The sequence below is a fragment of the Mesocricetus auratus genome, unplaced genomic scaffold, assembly GCF_017639785.1.
Source record: "Mesocricetus auratus isolate SY011 unplaced genomic scaffold, BCM_Maur_2.0 Super-Scaffold_100009, whole genome shotgun sequence".
Classification (NCBI taxonomy): domain Eukaryota; kingdom Metazoa; phylum Chordata; class Mammalia; order Rodentia; family Cricetidae; genus Mesocricetus; species Mesocricetus auratus.
The window spans coordinates 64395871-64419741 of record NW_024429193.1 but is presented as its reverse complement, the minus strand read 5'-3'; the positions used below and the strand labels follow the sequence as shown (position 1 = coordinate 64419741).

Genomic DNA, 23871 nt, shown 5'->3' with positions numbered 1-23871 from the left:
TTCATGTATTCTTGTTTTCTAAAATTCACTCTGTTGCCTCCTGATATGCTCCAGAGTCTGGAGATCCACCATGGAGGGCCTCATACTCCCTGGAGATCGGCATGGGGATTGGGTGGGGGACTCTAGGGCCTGGTGGGGAGGGCAAGGGAGGAGGGGAGGGAGAGGGTATTGACATGTGAAACAAGCTTGTTTCTAACTTAAACTTTAAAAAAGGAAGAGAAAAAAAATAAAGGTGTGTGATCCCCCCCCAAAAATGTAGGAAGTACAGAATAAAAGGAGGGAAATAGTCTGTCTCCTCTCTGTGCAGGCCATCTTCTTTCTCTAACAGCCTACAAAGCACCACATCCTGTCACCACTGTGCTCCTGAATCTTCTGAGTCCATACTTGAAGCATCTAGTGTTTTCAGTGTTAATATGATTTGCAGAATCACCATTGCCATGCTGTTTAGTTACCAAGTGCCCTGCCTCCTGGTTCAGATAATTCTCACATGTTGTGATCCTGGGTATTCAAATGGGATTGTAAGGGGATGAATCTTCTATTAAGTTTAAACTATACCTGGAGGTGGTGGTGCACATCTTTGATCCCAACATTGAGAGGCAGAGACAGGTGGATCTCTGTGACTTCAAGGCCAGCCTGGTCTATAGAGCGAGTTCCAGGACAGGCTTCAAGGCTACAAAGACCTCTTGTCTCAAAACCACTCCCCGCAAAAGTTTAAATTATAATAATCAAAACATTACTAAGGTTTCAGATTAGAAGAGCCTTGAAAGTAGGCCTGAAACATTTGATTTTCAGTAGGGTGTGAGCCCAGCCTGAAGAAGCTGAGCTACATCTCTTAGGTTCTGCAAAGGAGAGAAAAAATGAAAATGTTTTTAGGGAATTGATCAACACGTTGTAAAGATGATAATGCCTTTCTGGAGATCTTTTGTGCAGTCATCTAATATTAAATGTTAAATATTTGCTCCTGAATAAAGGTGGGATTTTCTGTCCTACCATGAGGAAAGAAAACATAAGGTGTGGGGGGGAAGGGTAAATTTATACTGAGATGTTATAAAAGAATGCAAGACTTCTGGCAGTTGTGTTTGAGAGACAAAAGACATGGAAATTTAAAGACTGAAGATCCACCTCTTTATCAGGGCTTCTGCTTACTCAAAGTTCAGGGTAGCTTTTCTTGTGAATGTTCTCAAAGGAAGCTTTTTGTTTAGTTTCCTGAGACATAGATAGGGCCACCACAGCATCTGCATCCCTTCTGGGCACTTTGTGTGTGCTTACTTCAGTGTCTTAGTTCCATCCCATTCCACAGTGTTTCTATTCATGCTTTTCTTAAAGCCTCCCTTGATGAAATGCCCCTTGCTTAGTTCCAAGTGTCACCTCCACAATGCTATTAGTTGGGCCAACATGGACAAAACCCTCACTCTGCCTGTAAAGGTGTTCACTCAGAAGTGAACCAAGGTTCAGATGCCAAGACTTCTGAAACTCAAGCTAGAGTTGATAAGTATGTAAAAGTCTCTGAAAGGACCAACAAATATGTTATAGACACTTGTCTGTGACATGAATAATCTTGTTACATGGGCAGGTAAAAGTTTCACTTAGCTCCCTGGAAGTGGCTCATATTTCCTGGTAGGATACAAGCTTTCCTTCTGGTCAGATAAAGCTCTGACCTGAGTATCTGATGAAGGAGGTTTTGTTTGTTACTTTATGAGTGCTGCAGTGTGTGTGTGCATGTGTATGTGTGTGTGTGTATGAGTTGCGTGAATGTATTTGTGTGTGTAACAATGAGAGCCTATGTGTGTGTGAGTGTGTGAGCATATGTGTTTATGTGAGTATGTCTCTCTCTCTTTCTCTCTCTCTCTCTCTCTCTCTCTCTCTCTCTCGTGTGTGTGTGTGTGTGTGTGTGTGTGTGTGTGTGTGTGTGTGTGTTGTGGGGTAGAGTGTGACACACATCTATCTAGAAGGCTCCCTGACAAAAACAGAAGAGGGCTGATTTCAATAACAATTTCGGCTCTGGAGAGATGGCTCAGTGGTTAAGAGATAACAATTGTGGTGACTGTGAGTCTTAGTTTGTTGATTGGAGAGTTTGAATTATAGGTGTATAGAAGATGTGTATAAGAAGGGGAAGACTCAATTCTGTTACAAGATTTCTTAAAGTGAACATAAATAGTAGAATATGTTAGAAACCAAGAAACCTAATTTGGGGACAGTGCATTCAGGATTAGATACAACAGAGTCAACTTGGGCAGGTAGTAGTTAAACTCCAGAGTGACTCACTGAATTATAAGAGGAGAATCCTCTTCTCATCCTGGGTGTTGAAGGCAAAAGTCTCTGATGGCATTACATAACTTTCCTTGGCACCCTAGTCATCCTCATTGGGAGGAGCCTGCCTCCCTTCCTCCAGTGCCAGGATCAGATGTTAGTGCCAGGATCAAGTGTCAACTGGAGGAAATCCCCTTGTGCCCTCCCATGTCACAGAGGAAAGGAAGAAGTCACTGAGTCAGACAACAACATATAGTTAGGCGTGGAAGGAAATTTAATGGGGACATAACAGAACTGAATCACTCTTAACTTGGTCCCTCTTCAGAAGTGTTTTCAGTGGACACACAAGCTCAGGAACAAAGTTCTCAGTTGAATTCAGAGACTCAGATGCCCCACATTTACAGGCTAAAAAAATCTTTGTAGTACCTCATTTTAAGATATAAATGAGAGGCGAGACAGTGAGGTAAAGGCATGGTATGCTCAAACAGAAATTCAGCAACCACGTGGTGGTCATCTCTCCAAGGCACAGTTTGGACTACATTACTTTTGCTTTGTCTTCTGTTGGGCTAGGACTGGAGTGACAGTTGAGGGGCAGGGCTCAGGAACCTTAGGGTGGCAGGGCTCAGGAGCCTTTGGGTGGCTGGGTTCAGGAGCCTTGGGGTGGCAAGGCTCAGGAGCCTTGGGGTGGCTGGGTTCAGGAGCCTTGGGGTGGCAGGGCTCAGGAGCCTTTGGGTGGCTAGGTTCAGGAGCCTTGGGGTGGCAGGGCTCAGGAGCCTTGGGGTGGCTGGGCTCAGGAACCTTAGTGTGGCAGGGCTCAGGTGCCTTAGGGTAGCTGGGCTCAGGAACCTTGGTGTCATAGGGCTCTTTGATTTGGGAGACACATGGCTCCTGAGGTGGTGGCTGGCAAGGTTGTTTCACTTGCTGCTCATGCAGCTGAGGAAGTTCTGTGCAGGGCTGCTTCTGCTGATGTGAACTCATGTTCCAAAGATGGCCGGACCTAGACACAGAATAGACGATTTATGAAGGGAATGACTTTGCAAGAAACCACTGCCAATACCACTTCCAATGTCTGAAGAAGTAGAGGTTCTCTCTCTACCATAGAGGGCACTTTGCCGTGGAGGTCCTTAAAGGTGATCTGTTTGGTTCTGAAAAAAAAAGGGTCTTTCTGGCTTTCCCCTCTTCCTACCTATCATGAGACACAGCTAGCACCACAGCAGAGGGCTTTAGCAGAAGTCTGCGACTGATGAGATGGGCCATATGTAAATGTGATGACACGCAGAAAATAAAGACAATAAAGTATTCACAGCGCACTGCTCTTCAGCAGTGGCCACTCCAGAATGTCTCATCACATGTGGCTCACACACTCCTTCATCCAGGAAATGCTTTCACGCCGGCTTGCTCACATTTGCTTAGCTGCCACAGATCACCTGCTATGCCAGTTTTAGACAGCTTTCCTAGAGCGAGCACTGAAGAAATTTTTCTTGCCTTCCCAAACTGCCATCACACTTGCACTTGTCTCCTGGCACTGACTCCTCGCAGGATTATCTTTAATTCTTATTCTTCTAAGTGAGACAGATGCAGGTTTATAGAAAAAAATCTCCTTTGTCTAAATTACCTTTTACAGTCCAAAACACCAGATACCGCAAACTCTTAACAAATGTTTTTATTGAAAGAATAAAATTCTCAGCGTTAAAATTGTAGATAAAGAAATGGTGTCACTAGAAGTGTGTCAGGCTTGTGTTCTTACCCAGACACAGACACAGCAAGGATAGGTGGGTCACACCAGTTATGCCTAAAGTTCCTTCATCATGATTACTTTTAAAAGAAACTTTCTAGGGTTTATAAGCAGGTGACTCATCTGCATTATAACTATGACTAAATTTCAATAAGAGGAGAAACAAAAGATACCCAAATGCAACTGAGTCTACAGTAAAACATCACATAAATGCGTAAAGTAAATGGCAAAGTATCCAACTAGCGAAGCTTACCTGGTATACAGAGAAGAGGCAGTGTGGCTGCTGGGATTTGGTGCAGGATCCTCTTCATGCTGGCTTTTTATAGAGCGAACAAGCCCTGCCTCAAGGGAACGAGAGCCTTTGGGATCACAGCATCTTACTTGATTACCTGTCAGACATGATTCATCCTAGGTGGTTCACCCACTTATTGGTTCAGCCTAGCAATGTGATTTTTTTCACGTGCTGACAATTATGCCATCTAAGCATTAACCCTGATGAATCCCCCCCCCCGCCGTCTTTACATGTGATGTTAACAGGGAGGATGCTATGGGAAATCCAGGAAACCAGGCATCAGAAAGCCGGTCTTACCGGTGTCATAAGTAGAGCCTCAGTTTAGATGAGTTTATGGGGATGACTAGAATCTTTGGTGGGCGTGGTGGGCAAGGGATGACCAGGAGGTGCTTCTGGTTGTTCTGGGAGGCAATGGGCATAATGCTATTGCTTTCTTCTACTTGGGATAATTTAAACCATAGTTCTACTTATCCAATGCTTAGTGAACGTAAGACCAAAAGCAAGCTAAACAAAACAAATATAAACAAGCAAACAGACAAAAACTCCGAAGTGATTTTCTTTCTTTTTTTTCATTGTTGTTGTTTTTAATCTTGAGAGCCCCTTTTCCAAGAAATGGTACAAAAATAAAAGGCACAAGGCTGGAAATCTCTAATACAGAAGAGAAACTCTAACCTGTGTAAAGTAAGAGGACAATTCGGTTTCAGGTCCAAAGTGACTTGGTTCTTCTATTTCAGCTACTTTTCCTGTCTAGTGCAGCAAATACTTGGGCATATGGTTACAGTGGGGATGGAAACTGAGGTGAGATCAGTATATTGGTGGGGCGTAGCAAAGTGGCCTTTCATGGTGATGGACCTTTGAAGAGCCTAATCATAAAGTCTAGGAAGGGCACGCATAGGGTATATAGGGGAGAGTTCAGCAGAGCCTGGAAAGAAGATCATCTTTTCTCAAATTCAGTCATGTCTTACAGGATGAAGGGACTGTGTAAACAAGGGGTTTCTTCTTTGATAGAAGTTTCTCTCCTAAGCTAGGACAACACTTACCTAACCTGTGAAGATGGTTTCATCTCATACAATATCCACCTTTATGGCACAGGCTGCTTCACCTCACTTCCTCTTTCCTTACCAGAAAATTGTGACTCACTACAAAGTCTCTCTTTCTACACCATTATGCAAAGAAAATACATAATTTTGTATGCAACAAATCCTCAAATAAACAAAAACAGTTAATTTGATATAAAAGTTAAGGACTACAGATTAAAATCTTGAAATTTTCATCAAAAAATGATTCATTTTCTTTTGTCTACCATAAAGTTCAATGTAAGCAAATAGTATTAGGTAGTAAGAGAAAAGATCTTTGGGACAAACAACCATATTTAGTTGACTCTTGTTTGAAATCATCATGGAGGAATTCTTTCTCAGACAGAAGCTGCCTATTCTCTGTGTGTTCATTTTCACCCCATCTGTTTAACTCTCTCCATGGAAACATAAAAATAATCTAGTGTAGAACCAAGTAAGGATATGTTACGTAATTTCCATTTCTTTTTTTACTTCATTAAAGAAAATTCTAATTTATTCAATACCCATCTACTGTCAAATTCAAAACACAATGAAATTGCTCTTAGCCATCAAGATCTCAGACTCTGTGCTGTGGGAGATTGCAACACCAAATGGTGACACATGGAATCTCCCAAGACTGAGCAGGATCAGGCAACTGCCAAGCCAAATGTGAGGCTTATGAAAGAGTGAGTTATGGAGCTTCAGGTAATGACATGTCCTGAAACCTCCCTCCTGGGGCGTGTACTTGGCATTAGTGATGCTTCTTGCAGTTATAGTGGGTTGTGGGAGACAATGGAAAATTTTCAGAGTTCACTAGCTCTATTAAAAACGAGTTCTCCTGGTTTATTCATTCAAAGAAGTTTTGAGCATCAGGTAGTATTCTTGGCCTTGGATGGTTTAGTGAAAAACAGCAAAGGTATTGAATCATTTGGACTACACATACTAGAGGAGAAGCCAGAAATCTATTACAAATAATAAAAAAAATTGATGGGCTTGAGAGCTTTATAGTTAATGCTATCAGGACAAAGATATCAATGTAAGCAATTAGGAACACCAAGGAAGTAATGATATTTGTAAATATTCTTCCAGGAAGTGGTGTTTGGATAGACCCCACCCCCCACAACTGAAGCCATTGGAGTATATGAGGGCAGAATGTTCGATGTTAGACACTATCTGAAACAAATCCTTCAAGTAGCAAATCCCAAAGCAAATGCTATAGCTGCCTGACAAGTTCCAGTGGCACCAGGGCTGAGACAGAGGCCACAGCAGAACCTGCTAGTCACTCTCAGAACACAATGGTTTACCTTCCCACAGGTACTATGAATATGCTTAAACAATCTTTATGAGAGTGTGCTAAAGAAACATCTCCAGTTGCCCAAATGTCATGTTCCTTAATGTTTGGTTTTTGTTTTTGAGAGTGAGAGTTTCTATTCTATAATGAAGAGTTACATATTCGAGTGGATTAAACTCACATCTAAAATCATTTTAATATGGAGGTTTACCTATTGAATAATTATTTTTAGCAAACTTTTTTAATTTTAGTATTCATATGATAATAGGACCAGTGAGTTACTTAATTTGTTAAACATAGAATTGACCTGGAATATTGACAGGGTCCTGAGAGAGAGATCAGGGGATAAGGGAATAGAAAGTTTGGAATTAGGAGGTCTTGCACAAGCTATGTCTTATGACAAGGTAGCTTATTAAAAAATACAACATCTTATACACTATTTCCAAGGCAGAAATGGGAGGGACAGTAGAAACTACCATACAATGGGATGAAGTCGGAAGGAAGAAAATCATGAAATATTGTGCAAGGGAACACAGAGTATCTCAAGAATACTATAGATGGAGCACACAGTAGCCTTGAGACTACCAACGCTAGCTAAGCATGGTTCTCAGTATCTAAAGCCTGGCTCTCTCAAGGCCCTGGCCCCAGGCTATTTCTGGTTCTGTAAAGCCTATTCCTAGGTTTAGAGAAGGAGTTGTTTTCCTTCTCCATACATGGAACCTCGGGAGAAATCTTGGATCAGCCCAGTCATCAACATAGAAGTATGGATTTTGTAAAAAGAAAAAAAAAGAAAAAAACACTCCTTTTTTTCAGTACAGTTATGTTACATATTGTATGACAAGTATATGAAAAGTCATAAAAATGGGGATGCTGGTATGATGGCAACTGAATACTTGGAAAATGATCAAATATATCATTTAGTAGTAGCCACCTGACACCTATTTTGTTTTCTTTGCTATTCAGGTTCAGTAAGAGCTTCCATGATTTGCAATGCAACATAGTATAACTAGCCTTAACTAGAATAAAAAGATAAATGAAAAAGTTCAAGAAGATTCATATTGTGAAAATGGCTATTTTTACCAAAAGCAGTCAATCTGGAGACTCAATGCAATCCCCATCAAAAATCTAACATAATTCCTCTAGAAATTGAAAAAAATTCTTTATATAGAAACACACACACACACACACACACACACACACACACACACACACACACACCAGGATAGCTAAAACAATCCTGAATAACAAAATAACTGTTGGAAGTATAACCATATCAGATTTTAAGTTGTATTACAGGACTATAATAATAAAACAACATGGAATTGTCATAAAAACAGACACATTGATCAATGGAATAGAAATAAAGATAAGATATAATTCAACAATCTACAGATACCTGATTTTTAATAAAAAACAAAAACATGCACTGAATAAAGACATATTCAGCAAATGGTGCTTGTCAAATTGGACAGCTGCATGTAGAAGAATGAAGATATGTCTGTATCTTTCACCTTGAACAAAACAACACCAAATGGATAAAATTCCTCAACATAAGATCAGATACCGTCAATCTGATAGTAGAAAGTGGAGGTTAGGCTTGAACTCATTGACACAGGAAATGACTTTCTGAATAGGACACTAATATCACACGCATTAAGACTAACAATTAATAAATGGGACTGCATGAAACTAAAAAGGCTCCTGTATATGCACTGCAGCAGCCTACAGAATGGAAAACACGTCTTTACCAATTATACATCTGACAGAGGGTTAGTGTCTACAATACACAAAAAAACTTAAAAACTGAACTCCAAGAAAACAAACAACCTAACTAAAAAATGGGGTATAGAATGTAATAAAAAGTCAAAGAAAGAAAGTAAGCAAGTAAGAAAGAAAGACAAATGGCAAAGGAACACTTAAAAAATGTTCAGCATCCTTAACCATCATGGAAATGCACATTAAGACTACATGGAGATTTTAGTTTACTTCAGTTAGAGTGACCAACATAAATAAAACAAATGACAGCATGTGCTGATGAAGATGGAGGGAAAGGGAATACTTATTCATTGCTGGTGAAAGTGCAAACTGGTATGGCCACTGTGGAAGTCTGTGTGAAGTTTTCTCAAAAAGCTGAAAATCAGTCTGCTTCATGATCCAGCTGTGCTACTCTTGGGCATTTGCAAAAGGCTCTGCATCTTACTACAGAGAAACTCATCTATATACTTTGCTGCTTTATTCATAACAGCCAGAAATCGTAACCAGCCTAGCTGTCCATCAACCGATGAATAGATAAAGAAAATGTGTCACATTTACACAATGGGTTATTATTTATCTGATTATAAAATGAAATTATTAAATCTTCATGTAAAGGGATAGAACTAGAAACAGTCATCCTGAGTAAGGCAGCTCAGACCCCAGAAGACAAATATTTTTTCTTTTACATGAATGCTACCTTTTAAGCTTTTGATATGTGTGTTTCAGTCTGAGTAATTTCAGAAGTTAGGTAGCTAGTAAGGAACCAGGGTGAGGAAGAGGTGATATTCAAGGAAGACAAAATAGAATATAGAGTTTTGAAGAGAAAAACAACTAGAATATGAGGATTAAGTAGAGAGAGGATGGGAAAGAAAGGTAAAGGAGGGGATGTGGAGAAGGGACAACTAACATTAAAAACCTATTGAAAATCCACATGGAAGCTTACTACTATAGAAGTTCCCTGAAATATAGACACCTAAGAAAGAAATTAAAATGGAGACAGCATATTATTGGAGCAATAGTGCCCCCCCCAACTAGGCATCTTATTTTTTGAGTTATTTTTTATTATGTTTATTTTTTAAATTTCATTTTTGCATTCCAACCACAGTTCTCTCTCCCACCCCTACTCCCGTTCTTTTCACAACCCACAGTCCACCCTTGATGGGGGAAGTCCTTTGTATATGTCAATAAAGCACTGTTGGCCAATAGGGAACCAAGATAGGTGGGACTAGGAATCCAGGAGGACTCTGGGTAGGAGAAACACAGGAGAAACTCAGAGAGTCAAGATGTATCGCCATGGGGTAGGAAGCCTGGAAACCTCTCCGGTAAGAGAAATGCTTAGATTAGCAATTATGGGATAAATACTTACGTCAGAGTTAGCCAGTAAGAAACAAGCAAGGCCAACAGCTTCATAATTAATACAGCGTCTTGTGTGTTCTTTTGGGACTACAATGTGGCAGAGTCCAGGCGACTGGCAAGGGGGAAAAACCAAGCAGAGACAAGGAAAAGGCTTCCCTTTACACACCCTCAATTCAATCCTCCCACCAAGTAAGGACTCCCATGGAAGGCTCTCTGAATGTGGGAGATAATTGTGTATGTGGGTCTATCTGAGGGGCCCCTAACTACAGGACCAACTAAGCATCTTATGACACCAAGTAAAACCTTCTGTGCCAGGGAACAGATTATATATCTGAGTCATTGTCTAAAGGGGTGCCACAATTTATTGCCAGTGCTATTGGTTACTCTCCACAGGTTAATAGTAAGGCTCTATTAATGGAACAACTTATTTATGATACAAAGCACAGTGAAATCCAGAGACCCTAAGATGTTGTAGATGCATGAGCCATGGGATACCTGGTGAGGGAAGCTGCTAACAGGGAGTGCAACCAGCCCATGTGAGAGAAGTGTGTTAAAATCAACAAAACTAAAAGGAGTTGGAGATCTGTGACATCAAACGTGGAGATGAAGAGTGTGGAAATTGTCAGGCTAGTTTTTGGTCTTACTTTGATCCAGTAATTCCTCACCTGGCTCCCGACCCTTGTTTTGGAACAGTAATGGATATCCTGTGCCACTGTGTATTTGAAGTATGTGATCTGTTATTTGATTTTGATTTTATAGGAGATCACAGTTAAGAGATTACATGGATTGCAGAAGAGACTTTGAACTTTGGAATTTAAAACATTGTTGAGACTGTTACAGACTATGGAGACTTTTGAAGTTAGACTAAATGCATTTTGCATTGTGATATTGTTACAAGCTTATAGGTGCCAAGGAGTGGAATGTGGTAGTTTGAATGAAGTTGACCCTGACGACCTCACAGGAGTGTTATTATTAGGGGTGTGACTTTATTGGATGAATTGTGTCACTGTCAGGGTAGGCTTTGGGGTCTCCTATGCTCAAGCTATACACAGTGTCTCAGACTACTTTCCTTTGCCTGCAGATCAAGATGTAGGACTCCCAGCTCCTTCTCCAGCACCACATCTGCCTGCATGCCACCATGTTGCATTGTGATGATAATGGACTAAATCTATGAAAATGTATGCCACCTCAATTAAATGATTTTCCTTTATAAGAGTTACCATGGTCATGGTGTCTCTTCACAGAAATTGAAACCCTAAGTACGACAGGGTGATATGGGAGGAGTTGGGGGAAGAGAAAAAACAGTCAAAATACAATGTATGGAAAAAGTTTCAGATAAAATATGTGAATGTATTTGAAAAAGTTTTCTTCAAAAAGAAAGTGTCATCTATAGGCCTTTTTAGAAAACGGGAAGTGGTGGAATGATTCAGATGGTGCTGTAGAATGCAAGTTAAGAGGTCATTGCACTAAAGGCTCCAGAAGACCAGCAATATAAAAACAGGTGAAAGCAGGTGTTATGTACCTGGGTCGGATCCTCCTTAAAGAGGTCCTAACAGGACAATGTATGAAGCTTTGAGGATGAAGCCCAACCTATAATGGAGCCCCCAGGATATAGGAGAATATTACACACACACACACACACACACACACACACACACACACACACACACACACACACACGGTCTTTATAATCTTTGCAAGGAAAAGCTGCATGCATACCTGTATCAAATAGGGCAGGTACAGGATAGAGTCCATGTGTGGTGCTGTTCCTGCATGTAAATAACTTGCTTTTATTTTATAGATGCTCAAAGTTAAGCTACTGCGTTGAGTTTTAAAAGAAAATTTTTATTTTGTATTTCTGAACAGTATTATGATAGTTAAGACTGTGTCTTTGGCAGGATTTCTATTGCTATGATGATATTTCTATTGCTATCATGAAGTACCATGGCCAACACAATTTGCAGAGAAAAGGGTTTGTTTGGCTTCCACTTCCATTTCATTTTTCATCATTGAAGGAATTCAGAACAGGAACTCAAACATGGCAGGAAGCTGGAGGTGGGTAGGGGGTGAGAAAGAGGCTATGGAGGGGTGGTGCTTACTAGCTTTTTCTTCATGGCTCACTCAGAATGCTTTCTTATAGAACCTAGGACTGCCAGCCCAGGGATGACAACACCCACAATGAGCTGAGTCTTCCCCCATTGATTACTAATTCAGAAAATGACTTATAGCTAAATGTTAGGGAGACATTTTCTCAACTGGAGTTCCCTCCTCACTGATAACTTTGCTTGTGTCAAGTTGACATAAAACTATGCAGTACAGACTGTATGAAAATGTGAAGTTTTACCGAATGCATTTTTCATTCCAGGATGGTCATGAGGGGCAGAGGTAGAATGTGAAATATCTCCCATAATTTCAAGCGTTTAAACACTTGATCCCCAGCTAGTAGCATGACTTTGGGAGACTGTAGAACTCTTGGAATGTGGTGTTTAGCTGTAGGACATAGGCTACCAAAGGGTCTTTGGAAGGTTATGTCATCCTCTTTTGGTTTTGTTCTATCTCTTTGCTTCCTAATCTTGCTACTACATCAGGGGCTTTGTCACATGCTCCTTCCACAATGGAAACAACCCATTATAATACACTATACCTTCTGAAATTGTGACCCAAGTAAACTCTTCCCCCATTAAGTTGCTTTAATGAATTGTGGGGCTGGGGGGGTGATGCCCCAATGGTTAAGAGTGCTTACTCTTTTCCAGAGCACACATGTGTTTGGTTCCCAGCACCCACACCAGGCAGCTGACAACCACCTGTAACTGTGGCTGAAAGAGATTTAATACCCTCATTTGACCTCAAGTGACACCACCTGAACACACACACACACACACACACACACACACAATACACAGACACAAACATAAAAATAACTCGTAACTTTAAAAAAATATTTCTTTTGTTGTGTGTGTGCATATGCCATGTTGACCATGTGGAGGCCTGACGAAAACACACAGGAGTTGCTTCTTTTCTTCTTTCGTGTGGGTTCCAGGGGTCAAACTCAATTTGTCAGGCAGGAGAGTAAGTGGTGAGGTTGGGAAGAATTGGGCTCCAGGGCATTCTCAGTATAGGAGGGACCTTCCTAAAAAAAAGTAGTGCAGACACTGTCATCAAATCCTCTACATTATTCAGCAAAGGGATAAACCTCTCATCACTTCAGCCAACATTAAATGACCCAGCCATTTGTTGGGCAGTGGCTTGGGCTCTGAGTTGACAGAGGAGTCCTGAGCTAGACAGCAAAGATCTCTGCCTTCATGGGCTGCAAGCCAGGAGAGATCCATGTGAATCCAGGGATAAGTTTGGTGAGGGCAGTGTGGGAGGTGTAAGTACTTTGCTATAGGTTGTGGCGCATTTGATCAATTGCTTAGGTTAGGTGGTTGATCTTTTTTTAAAAAGTTTATGAGATGGTGAATATGAGGCAGGAGATCAACTCTAGGGCACAATGGATCACAGCAGGGAAGAGGGGATGGATCTTGGAAAATTGAGCTAGGGATTAGTTAGGGAGAGTGATTGACCTAGACTTACCTAAAGATTTTCTCAGTCAGAAATACAGATGCGCTGGAAATTGCTTCAGTAACTACTTTTACCTGAGCCAGAAAATAGACTAAAAAAACCAGCCATTGAGGTTATGGCCCCAGAAGGAGGAGGAAAGAGAGATGTGGAGAACAAAGCAGAGGCATGGGGTGGGGGACAGTTGTCATTTGTTTTTATGTAGAATAAGATAGTGATCCAGTGATCTGAAATGTCAACCTGTTATTTGCCAAATTGTGTACACATGGCTGGCTTGAAGTTCAGGGTTTTCAAGCAGAAGCAGCACTTTTCCCTTCAAACATTAGTGTAACACTGGGGCAGGAGCGAATCTACTAAACACAGAAGAAAAATCTGATGGGAGAGAACAAACCTGAATGATTTGAGTTTGGGGTTTTTAGGAGACACTGAGAAGAGGTTATATTTTGGAGTATGAAAGTTATGAGAAGAGTGTTAATGTCTCAGACATACAGACAGCAACACAGTGGGAGGAAGGGGTGAGTTCTGAGGAGTATTCAGGTCCATGTGGCATAGTGGGGTTCTTTCTCCCAGCTTTCACAGAAAGTGGTGTGGGAAGGAGACTGTAAATTCCCCCTTTTGGTTTGCAGTTGGTCAGTGCTGGGGTAACCAGGGAGTAGTCAGTTAAGGAATGATAGCTGGATGGGTAAACTTCTTCCCTAGCCATTGGGGAGTTAATAGGGCAGAGAAGACAATAATCCAGAGAAGCATAACCACTTTAGCTACGCAATTGTCACAGTTTAATCAAAATGAAGGAGCTCTATACAAACAGCCTGGCCAGCTGGTTGAGCTGGAAATTCTGGGGCTGCTAGTTTCAGTGGCTGTTGGGTCTTCCCAGTTCCACAAGAGAAGACTGAGACTCATAGTTGGGAGGATGCCTAGGGAGAAGCTCAGTGGGTAAAGGGGCTGACTTGTCACCAAGGCAGATAACCTGAGTTTGATGTCTGGTTCCCACATGGTAGAAGAAGAGAACCTGTTTCTGAAGGTTGTCCTTTGACTTCCACACACTGTGTGGGGCCCATACATCCACATGCATATACACAGATGACAAATAAAATGTAATAATCAAAACAGGTGTGTAGAAAAGAAAGCTACTAGGGACTCTTTCAGTAAGGACTCCAGAAGAGTGCTTGAGCTCCTCATAGGTGATCTCTGCTGAAAAATCTAGGAATGGTTCTGAAAAGGCCAAACACATGTGTGTTCTTTATCTAATTGCTAACTCAGTGGTCTTATATTAAGTATCATAATAAAAGTCACAAACAAAGTACAAGGGAGCATCACATGATGCAAATTCTTCTGAAAGACAGACAAAAGTGAACATTAACAAAGACTTGACAGGAGCAACCACCATTTATATTTTGCTGAAATTAACATTAGAGATTTTCATGTTTTGTAAACTCACTTGCATGCATTTTAACAAAGATACACACTGCAGATCAAGTTGATGCCACAAAACTGTACACTTCAGCTAACACACACACACACGTGTATGTGTATTATATATATAATATGTAATAAAATGTTTTGAAAGCTCCAAATGATAAATCAACAAAAGTACATTATTCTATATTCACCACAGTTGCGTAGCACACAGTGTGCATTTGCACTTAGCATTGTCTTATTTAATAGTGACTCATCCTGCACTCATCTCTAGACTTTTCCACCGTTGAAACCAGTGGTGATATGAAGTCACCTCAGCATGTATGTACCTAACAGATATGAGAGGTGATGTCTTCTCCTGCCTGTCTAATGACTTCTCATCCCCTTGTGATGATTTGGACGGTGAGTTTTCTCCTTGAGCTTTCATATGTCTCAGGAACTCTTGTGAAACCTACTTGAAGTTCTTGTCTAACATGGTGCTTCTGCTTGTTGCCTGACTCATACCTATGATGTAGTGGAACTTTCCAAAAACACAGCCTGTTCCCTGGGGACAGCTGCAGTTTTCCTCTGCTTCTGGAGATGGCTCTCCATTACCTCTTCCTCTGCAAACAGACTCATCTGTCATTCCTGAAACCAAGATAGCATTGTGGGTGACAGCAGGGAGCTGAGACTCTAAGCTCTAGGTGTGAGGCAAAGGCATATTTATCTTCTTTCATGGAACCATGGAACAGCTTACTTAGTGTTCTTCTAGTCCCCATTTCACTCCTGGAACTTCACAACGCAGTGTCCTGCACTTTCCTAACTTTGTACATACTTATTCCCTCATTTGAATTGGGGAGTCCATGTCATCGCTTAAAGCTCACCCCCTGTTTTAATCAATGGATAAAATGTTCTGTGCACTATTCCTCAATAGACAAGACTATTAAGAAGGAGGGTGGGATATGCAGAGGAAGGACATAGTGTGTACATGTTTGCATGATAAGGACACAGAATATCATGATCTCTATAGGAAACAGATCTCTCCAAGGTATGCACTAAGCATTCTTTTATCTCATGTCCCCAGATTCAGGATTCCTTATGTGATGGGTGTCTGGATAAAGGGAACATTGCCTGAGTTAATGAGGGTAGAATTTGTGTAGTTGGTCGTGAGAGTGTGTAGAAATGTGCAGGGAAAGAGCAGATTGATATGTATCAGGGCCAACTAAAAGGGAAAATGAGGGAACAAAAAGGAGAACTGATATTGAAGTGCACACAGTGAATCTTGACTTCTAGGTACAGCAGAATGAGAGGTAGCCACTTAGGGCAGAGAAAGTGGTTAGGTATGGCTCAGTCAAATTCAGAAGTAAGACCTTGTTCAAACTAGTTTTCCAAAGTGACAGGCTTTGAGTGCCAGTAAACAATACGTGAACACTCATCCATGAGAGCCTCCTAATGTGTCCTCACAGCTTCCTGAGAGTGCACTGTGACAGAGTTAATGCTAATAAGACTACATCTATAGTGATTCTTATCATTATGTAGGTCTTGACTCACAAAGGGAGGCAAAGGAAGGGGAACAATTCAGTATGTATCACACAGAGGCAAAAGTGGAGATAAAAGCAATTTAATGGGGCAAAGCAGAAAACATGCATTTTTTTCCCATAGAGAATCCCATAGTTCTGCTTTAGGTAAGCTCCAAGGAATCAAAGCGTTCAATGTCCTGAGACATTCTGCTTAACTCCAAGGCTTTAAAGACATCTTGGGGGGGGCATAGAGGAAGACACTATGGCACACATTCTTAGGATACAATAGAGGGTATGGCAACATATCGCTACATGGTCCCTAGAAGATGGGGACAGAAGCAGACAAGAAGAAGTTCAGCAGCGGGTGGTTGGCTCTTCAAGGACCTTACTTCTACTTCGTCTTCTGTTGAGTTAGTTCTGGAGTGACATTTGTAGGGTACACCTCAGTAACCTTGGACTGGCATGGCTCTGGTACATTAGAATATCCCTGGCCAGGTACCTTGGTGTAGCCCTGATCAGGGACCTTGGTATAGTTGGGCTCTGAGATGTTCACATAGCCAGGTTCAGGAACATTGGTAGAGCATGGCCCAGGAATCACGGTATAACCTGAGTCAGTGTTATTGGTGGAACATGACTCGGGAACTGTGGTGCAAGCTGGCCCAGGTCCAGGGATGTTGGTAGAGCATGGCCCAGGCATTGCTGTATAATCTGATTCAGTGGCTTTGGTAGAGAATGAGCCTGGAACTGTGGTACAATCTGGCTTAGTGATGTTGGTATCACATGGCCCAGGCATTGTGGTATAATCTGGCTCAGGGATGTTGGTAGAGCATGGCCCAGGCATTGTGGTATAATCTGGCCCAAGGACATAGCCTGGCTCAGGCACTTTGGTGTTGAATGGCTCTGGAATCTTGGTGTTTCCTGGTTGTGGAACATCTGTGCAGCTTGGCTCCGTGGTGGTTATGGGAGCAAATTGCTCTTGTGGTGGAGGCTGGCAAGGTTGCTTCACTTGATGCTGTTGAGGTTGAGGAGGTGCGACAAAGGGCTGCTTCTGCTGGTAGGAACTCATGCTTCAAAGGCTGCTGACCCTAGAGACAGGACAACTGATTGGGTATCTTTGAGGGAATTGGTAGAATCCCATTTTTTTCATTGCTTTTCCCCTATAAATTAATGATGCTTCTATTTTCCTAAGCTGGATGAAAATCATACCTTGCTTTTATAGATGTTACTTATTTTTAAGGAAAAGAAAGATTAAAGCAATTTGATCATCTCTGTATAAGAAATAAATGGTTATAATTGATCCCTTCCTTCCTTTCTTTCTTCCTTTCTTTCTTTTGTTTTTTTGAGACAGGATTTCTCTGTGAAACAATTCTGGATGTCCTGGAACTCACTCTGTAGACAAGGTTGGCTTTAAAGTCACAGAAATTCTCCTTCCTCTGCCTCCCAAGTGCTGGGATTAAAGGCAGGGGCCACCGCTGCCCAGCTATAGTCAGTTTCATTATGAGGCACACTTCACATTCGTCAGTTACAGATCTCAGGAGACATTAGAACCCATTCTACTCTGGCTAGCTGCTTGTCTGGAAATAGATAGTTACAGGCAATTTGCTTTGTGACTAAGACCACAAGCAGAAAAGGGGGAAGCCTCCAGCTGCAAATTGTTTGTTAGATAAGACTATGTCTTAAACCAAAAGTGCAGGGTATTTGTAAAGGGGGAAAGTCTTGGCCAATGGGAAGAAAGGTTAGGAATTTCTCAAGATCTTGCCTTGTACTAGTCCAGCACATGGACACCTTTGTTTTTTCTCTCTGCTGGTATCCCTTTCTGCAGAATGGTACATTGAAAATTCCTTCCTTGCCAGGCAGTGGTGGTGCACGCCTTTAATCCCAGCACTTGGGAGGCAGAGGCAGGCGGATCTCTGTGAGTTTGAGGCCAGGCTGGACCGACAGCCTCCAACACAATACAGAGAAACCTTGTCTCGTAAAACCAAAAAAATTCCTTCCTCTTTACTCGTCTTTTGAATTTATTATTTTTTCATATCTGTGTGACTAGAGCCCTTTTATAATTCCTTCGTCTATAGTGTTTTTTAAAATCTATGTACAGACCATAAAGAGAGCAGAACAACTCAAACCAACCAATAGTGAGTGATTAGGATTGCTGTGAGTCCCTAGGTTTTCTGTCATTTCAGAGAGTAATAGGGCAAAAATGTCTAGAGTGGAACTCTCATAGGAAGGCTCCCTGTGAACCTCCCCTCATGCTTGCAGGAGTCACATTTGAGCCCCAAGTCACACTTTTCCTCTACATCTGTTCATTGTGTGTTCTCACTGCACCACTGCTTGTTCACACAAGCTCACTGTGGCTTCCCACCTGATGCCTCTGCCAGTTTCTAAATCTTCTTCCTTCCTTTATCCTAGCAAGAACCCAACTCTTCCATTTCCAGTAAACCCTGTATTATATTCATGATGGATTATAGGTTCATGGAGCAAAGAAGATTTTAAGATTTGAGCATCCAAATGTACAGAGAAGTATCTTTGATGACGAAAATTCTCAACAAGATTAGAGAATGCCATTCTGTCATTTCACCCATGACTTCCTGTTAGGTTAATGCTGTTCTTTATAGATCACCCCCCTTTTCTGATCCTCAGTCCTACAGCTATTCTTTGAGAGGTTAGTAAAACATCTCCAGTGAGAATAAAGAGGACAAACCTTTAGGTGGTCGAGAGTTGCCAAACAAGACCTACATCACAGAATGGCTGTTAGAAAGTTCTAAGTGGGGAGTCTTACCTCAGATGATGAGGCTCTCTGGACTCTTGGATGTGTTGAGAGATCTCTGGCCAGCTGGATTTTTATACAGAAAAATGAGCCCTTCCTTAAGGAAGTGGATTGTTGGGGTTGCTCTGCCTTCATTCCAGCTTTTGTAAATGAAAATCTGTGGTTTAACATTGTGTTCATGCTTGCTGTCTGATGGTGATGTCACCTGGCCTGACTCCATAGTCCACCTCTTATGGTGTGGCTGCTGTGATGGGGATCAGGCTTCTTGGGAGGTGACTTATTAAATCAAAAGGAAGTGATAGATGTCTTGGACTAGAAACAACCCTATCCACTAATCCAGTTCAGCTTTTCAGTGTTTGGAGTGGATGAAGAGGTATTTCTAGTTCTTCTGGAAGGTCACAGCGAAATGGCAACGAAAAACTCATGTGTCACTGGAGTCCTGCTGGTGAGCTCAAATAGGAGGCTAAAAGTATGAGAGTTTTGGAAACCACTTCTTTTTACTGTGGAGGAAGCCCTTAGAAAGACAGGCTGGTTTTTAAAGTTTGTAAACAGAAAACTTCTAATTACCAAATAATATTACGCACCCTTGAAACAAAATGATGTTTCGCTTCATGAAAACATTGTGTAAAAATTAAATCAAAGCTATCAGTATATGTAGCACTTCAGACTTTTTATTTCTTCTTCAGGACAAATGCACTCAAAAATCTTCTCATCCATTTTAAAATATGCTATGCTTCGCTGTTCACCACCCCACGGTGATATTAAACACCCCCATCCCTACTAGGTCATATTAAACACTCCCATTCCTACTACTGCTTCCAAACAAGTCTACCTTCAGTTTCCATAAAACCATGTGCTTTAGATTCTATGGATGAGCGAGCTCATTTGCTATTTGTCTTTCCCATTTTACTTATCACAATGATCCCCAGTTCCATCCATATTGTCACCAACGAAAGGATTCCATCCTTTGCTATGGTTGAATACGATCCCATTGTGGATGTGTATCCCATTTCCTTTATCCATTAATTGTAAATAGGGACTCAGTGAACTTTGGAGTTCAGTGGTTTTTTTTAACATGTTGATTCATTTCTTGGGGGGGGGGACATGCCTAGCGTGGCATTGCAGCCTTTTCCTGTTTCTGTAAAAGCTGTACTAACTTACATTCCCACAAACAATGTAGATGAACTTTTCTTCCTCTGTATCCTGGCCAGAGTGTGTCGATTTTTGCCTTGTTGATAATGGTCATTTTTACCTGAGTGATGTAGTATTTCCTTGTAGTTTTGATTTGGGTTTCTCTGATGGTTAGGGATGCTGGACTTCTTTTTAATGTGCCTACTCATGTCTTCACTTGAGAAATTCACTGCTTTATCCAGTAGTTTTATTGGGTCATTAGGTCATTCCTTTCTATTGAGTGATTTTAGTTCCTTATATTAATGTCCATTCAGATATACAGTTCAAAGGTATTTTTTCAGTTTTGTAATTATCACTTAGCACTGCTGCTTTTTTGTTTTGTTTTACAGTGCAGAAGCTTTTGGGTTTCATTTAATCCCATTTGCCAACTTTGGCTTGTGTTGTTTTTCAACTTCTTTACTGAATCTTTGGGGATTTCACATCACACATCCCGATTCTGTTCATCATCTGGACCCCCCCATATCCTCCCTCATACCTTAAAAGAAAGAAAACAAAACAAAGTAAGAAAGCAAGCAAATAAAAACAAAAGCAAAAAAGCTCTAACAAACCAAAACAGAACAAAAACCACATCAAGAACAGAAAAATCTCTGCTTTTCCTTCTCTCCTGCCCTCCACCAATTCTTCATCCATCCTGGTGGCACCGGAGGCTTTGGTGTGTCATATAGTACACCCTTTGTCCCATCAGCTTGACTGGCAAAAGTTTATTGCAATGAGTCATTGGCTGGTTCAAGGCCTCTGGTTTTTGTTATACAAAAATAGAAATAAATAAAATCCTAAAAGGAAATGTAAGGGGCTGTAGAGTTGGCTTAGCAGTTAAGAGCCCTTGTTGCTTTTCCAGAGATCCTGAGTTCAATTCCCAGCAACCATATGGTGGCAAACAACCATCTATAATAGGATCTAATGCCCTCTTCTGGTGTGCAGGCACACACGCAAAGCAGCTCCTACATATAGAAATAAGTAAAATCCCAAAAGTTGTTTATGTTTTGTGTGATGTCCAAAAGTGTTTGCCCAGGTCAGTGTCATGAAGAATTTCCCATGTTTTCTTCCAGTAGTTAGAGCAATTTTCACCACATATTTAAGTCCTTTTGATCCATTCACAGGTGACCTATAATCAGTGAGAGATGGACAGTCTGGTGTAATTCCTCAGCATACATAACTGTTTGACCAGCACCGGACATCGTTTACTAAGGAGTCTGCCTCTGCTGCATCATGTTCCTTGCTCCTTTGCTCAGTGCAGTTGGTTAAAGTGCATGAGGTTTATTTCTGAGCTTTCTATGCTGTTACACTGGTCAATGAGAGTGGGTTTATGCCAGTATCATGCTGTATTAGTTTCTGCAGGCTTGTAGCGTGCTTTAAGTCAAATACTGTTATGTCTTCAGGTTATTTTTCTAGACAGATTTGACTATTTGGGGGACTTTAATGATATTACAAATTTCAGGATTTTTGGTATTCCAATTTTTTCTATTTTGATAGGTATTGGATATTTTAACACGATAAATGCCTACCATTTATGGGCGTGAAATATCTTTCATTGAGTTTGTATCCTTTTCAAGTTCTTATAAGGGTGTTTTGTAACTTCCATTGTAGATGTTTTTATCTTATTATTAAGTTTATTAATAGATATGTTATTATAGATATTGTAAATGGGATTGTTCTTGTAATTTTTTATAGAATATATGTGATACATATGTAGAAACATTATGTTGGTTTTATTTCTTGTATTGTTATAGAATTGGTCTATTAGCTTCAACATTTTTTGTGACCTCCATATAATTGTCTACATATAAGGTGCTGTGATTTCTTATCTTTGTGTTTCTTACATTGATAACTTATTTTAGAAGACAATCACAATTCTGGGCCTGCAGGTATTTTTGAAACTGATAGAAAATCACTATGTATTTTACCCTAGCTTCTGCTGAGACCAGCAGACAATTCCTTCGTCAGGCACACCTTGCTTTCAGGGTCTTCAGCAGCATGAACTGCTGAACTCAGATGTAACACTGGGCTTTGTTCTACTGTCTGGTAAACTTCACTAGTTGAGCACTGCAAGTAATTATAACTACTGGATATTGACACTGTCTCTTCTCCATTGGGCCACTATACTAGTTACTAGTTACTGAAGATAGCTGCCATTCAGAACCCAGTGATCAACAGATACCACTATTGGAGCCCAGAAGTTAAAAGGAGTTATGTGGGTGCTATGGTTCCATAGCTCAGATGAATAGGTCAACTACTGTTCAATAAATGTTTGAGGCAAATGTTGACTGAACTCCTTGGTGTAACAAAAATAACTCCTGAATTTTGTTATTATTTAAAGCTTGAATGTTTCTGTGTGTAGCCCAAGGCTAGAGAAAACTCTCAGGTAAAGGCCTATTAGTTGTTAAAATTCATTGTGAGGGTCTTGTTCTTCCTTGGGTGGGCCACTGGTTATAGAGTGATGATGCACCTGGAGACTGACTATAGAAGAATTCAGATAGCACTCCAAGTATTCTGGGAGTGACCAAATCAGCATTGCAGAAGTTATATGCTGTTAGCTGGAATCTCTTCCTGGGTGGCGTTACTGGAAGGAATGTTGTACCAACACTAAAATCTGTACACTTGTTTTTGTGATTTCTGCCTCCTTAATTTATTTCTTCTTTGTACGATGTGTTCCAGTCATTATGTTTATTCCTGCTTTTTGCTTGAGCAGAGACCAGAGTGGGCTTTCTATGAATCACCTCAGAATGCTAAGAAAGCTGAGTACTTCAACTTAGTCTGAGAGCCCTGGATCTTTCTGTGTGTCATGGTGTGCTGACTTGGTCCACCAAGTGTGACATTCACTACATATGCCATGTTCATTACGGTTTATATATGTCACTAAGAGTGGACAGTGAAGATTACCTAGATGTCTCATAGGATGAAACAATGTTGAAGGCTACCACTCTAGTGGTGTCATCCTTCTCTTGCATAACACAGGAACAAGGAAATCACTGAGTCTATGAACTTATAGTCTACAAATTTTCTTTGACCAAAGTAGACTTAACCTTAGGTTTCTACTGCACAGTTGCCCTCAGTACACAATCTCTTACTAGACATTGAGTTTAGGAAGCCTGAACATCCACAAAACTCTACCACTATGTTACCTCCCATGAACCTGACACCCCAGGCTCAGGCACCATCATCAGGATCTTCCATACATTTTTCTAAGCCACTTTATTCTCACAGGCTCTCCTGTCACAGTTGGTGTTCATCTGTATACTGTTATTTTTATAAATAGATCCATAGCTTCAGGGAGGAGAGAAAGGTGGGCAGGTGGAGGGAGGGAGGGACAAGAACTGTGAAGAGAAGAGGAGAAAGGAAGGAAACAATGGAAAGACAGAACATACTACTTTAAGGTAGATGTTGGAAATGATTCACTGTCTTATAACATAGTTACAGAATGGCCAGAGAAGGTATGGATATTTCAACTGTGTCCCCCATCCCTTCTCACTCTTCTAGTGTCTGACTGGCCATCTCCCTCTGGGGTAGTACCATGACCACATTACCCAAAATTTCAGTCTCTGGTATCAGTTAGGTTTCTCTTAGGGTTGAGTACATGTTCTTTCCTCACAAGCCACCTTTAAGGAACTTAGTCACACAGAGCTCCACACAGATGTGCTACTCAGTGGGGCTTTTGCCTCCTGTCACTCTGTCCTCTATCACATTTCTTGCAAGTTTGCTGGGACCTGGT

The 23871-nt window shown here is 41.0% G+C and overlaps 2 protein-coding genes across 2 annotated transcripts; both read right to left on the bottom strand.

Annotated features, from left to right (window-relative positions):
* Positions 1–2506: 2506 nt before the first annotated feature.
* On the bottom strand, positions 2507–4317 carry LOC101834037 (cornifin-B). Its single transcript, XM_013120595.3, has 2 exons — positions 4239–4317; positions 2507–3247 (listed from the first exon to the last, which is right to left on the bottom strand). The coding sequence occupies exon 2, from the start codon at positions 3226–3228 to the stop codon at positions 2791–2793; it is 438 nt and encodes a 145-aa protein (XP_012976049.2). The 5' UTR covers positions 3229–3247; positions 4239–4317; the 3' UTR covers positions 2507–2790.
* Positions 4318–16292: 11975 nt separating this feature from the next.
* On the bottom strand, positions 16293–19126 carry LOC101833780 (small proline-rich protein 3). The gene is made up of 2 exons (XM_005080251.3): positions 18984–19126; positions 16293–17292 (listed from the first exon to the last, which is right to left on the bottom strand). Exon 2 carries the CDS (start codon positions 17271–17273, stop codon positions 16599–16601), a length of 675 nt encoding a protein of 224 aa, XP_005080308.1. The 5' UTR covers positions 17274–17292; positions 18984–19126; the 3' UTR covers positions 16293–16598.
* Positions 19127–23871: the final 4745 nt, after the last annotated feature.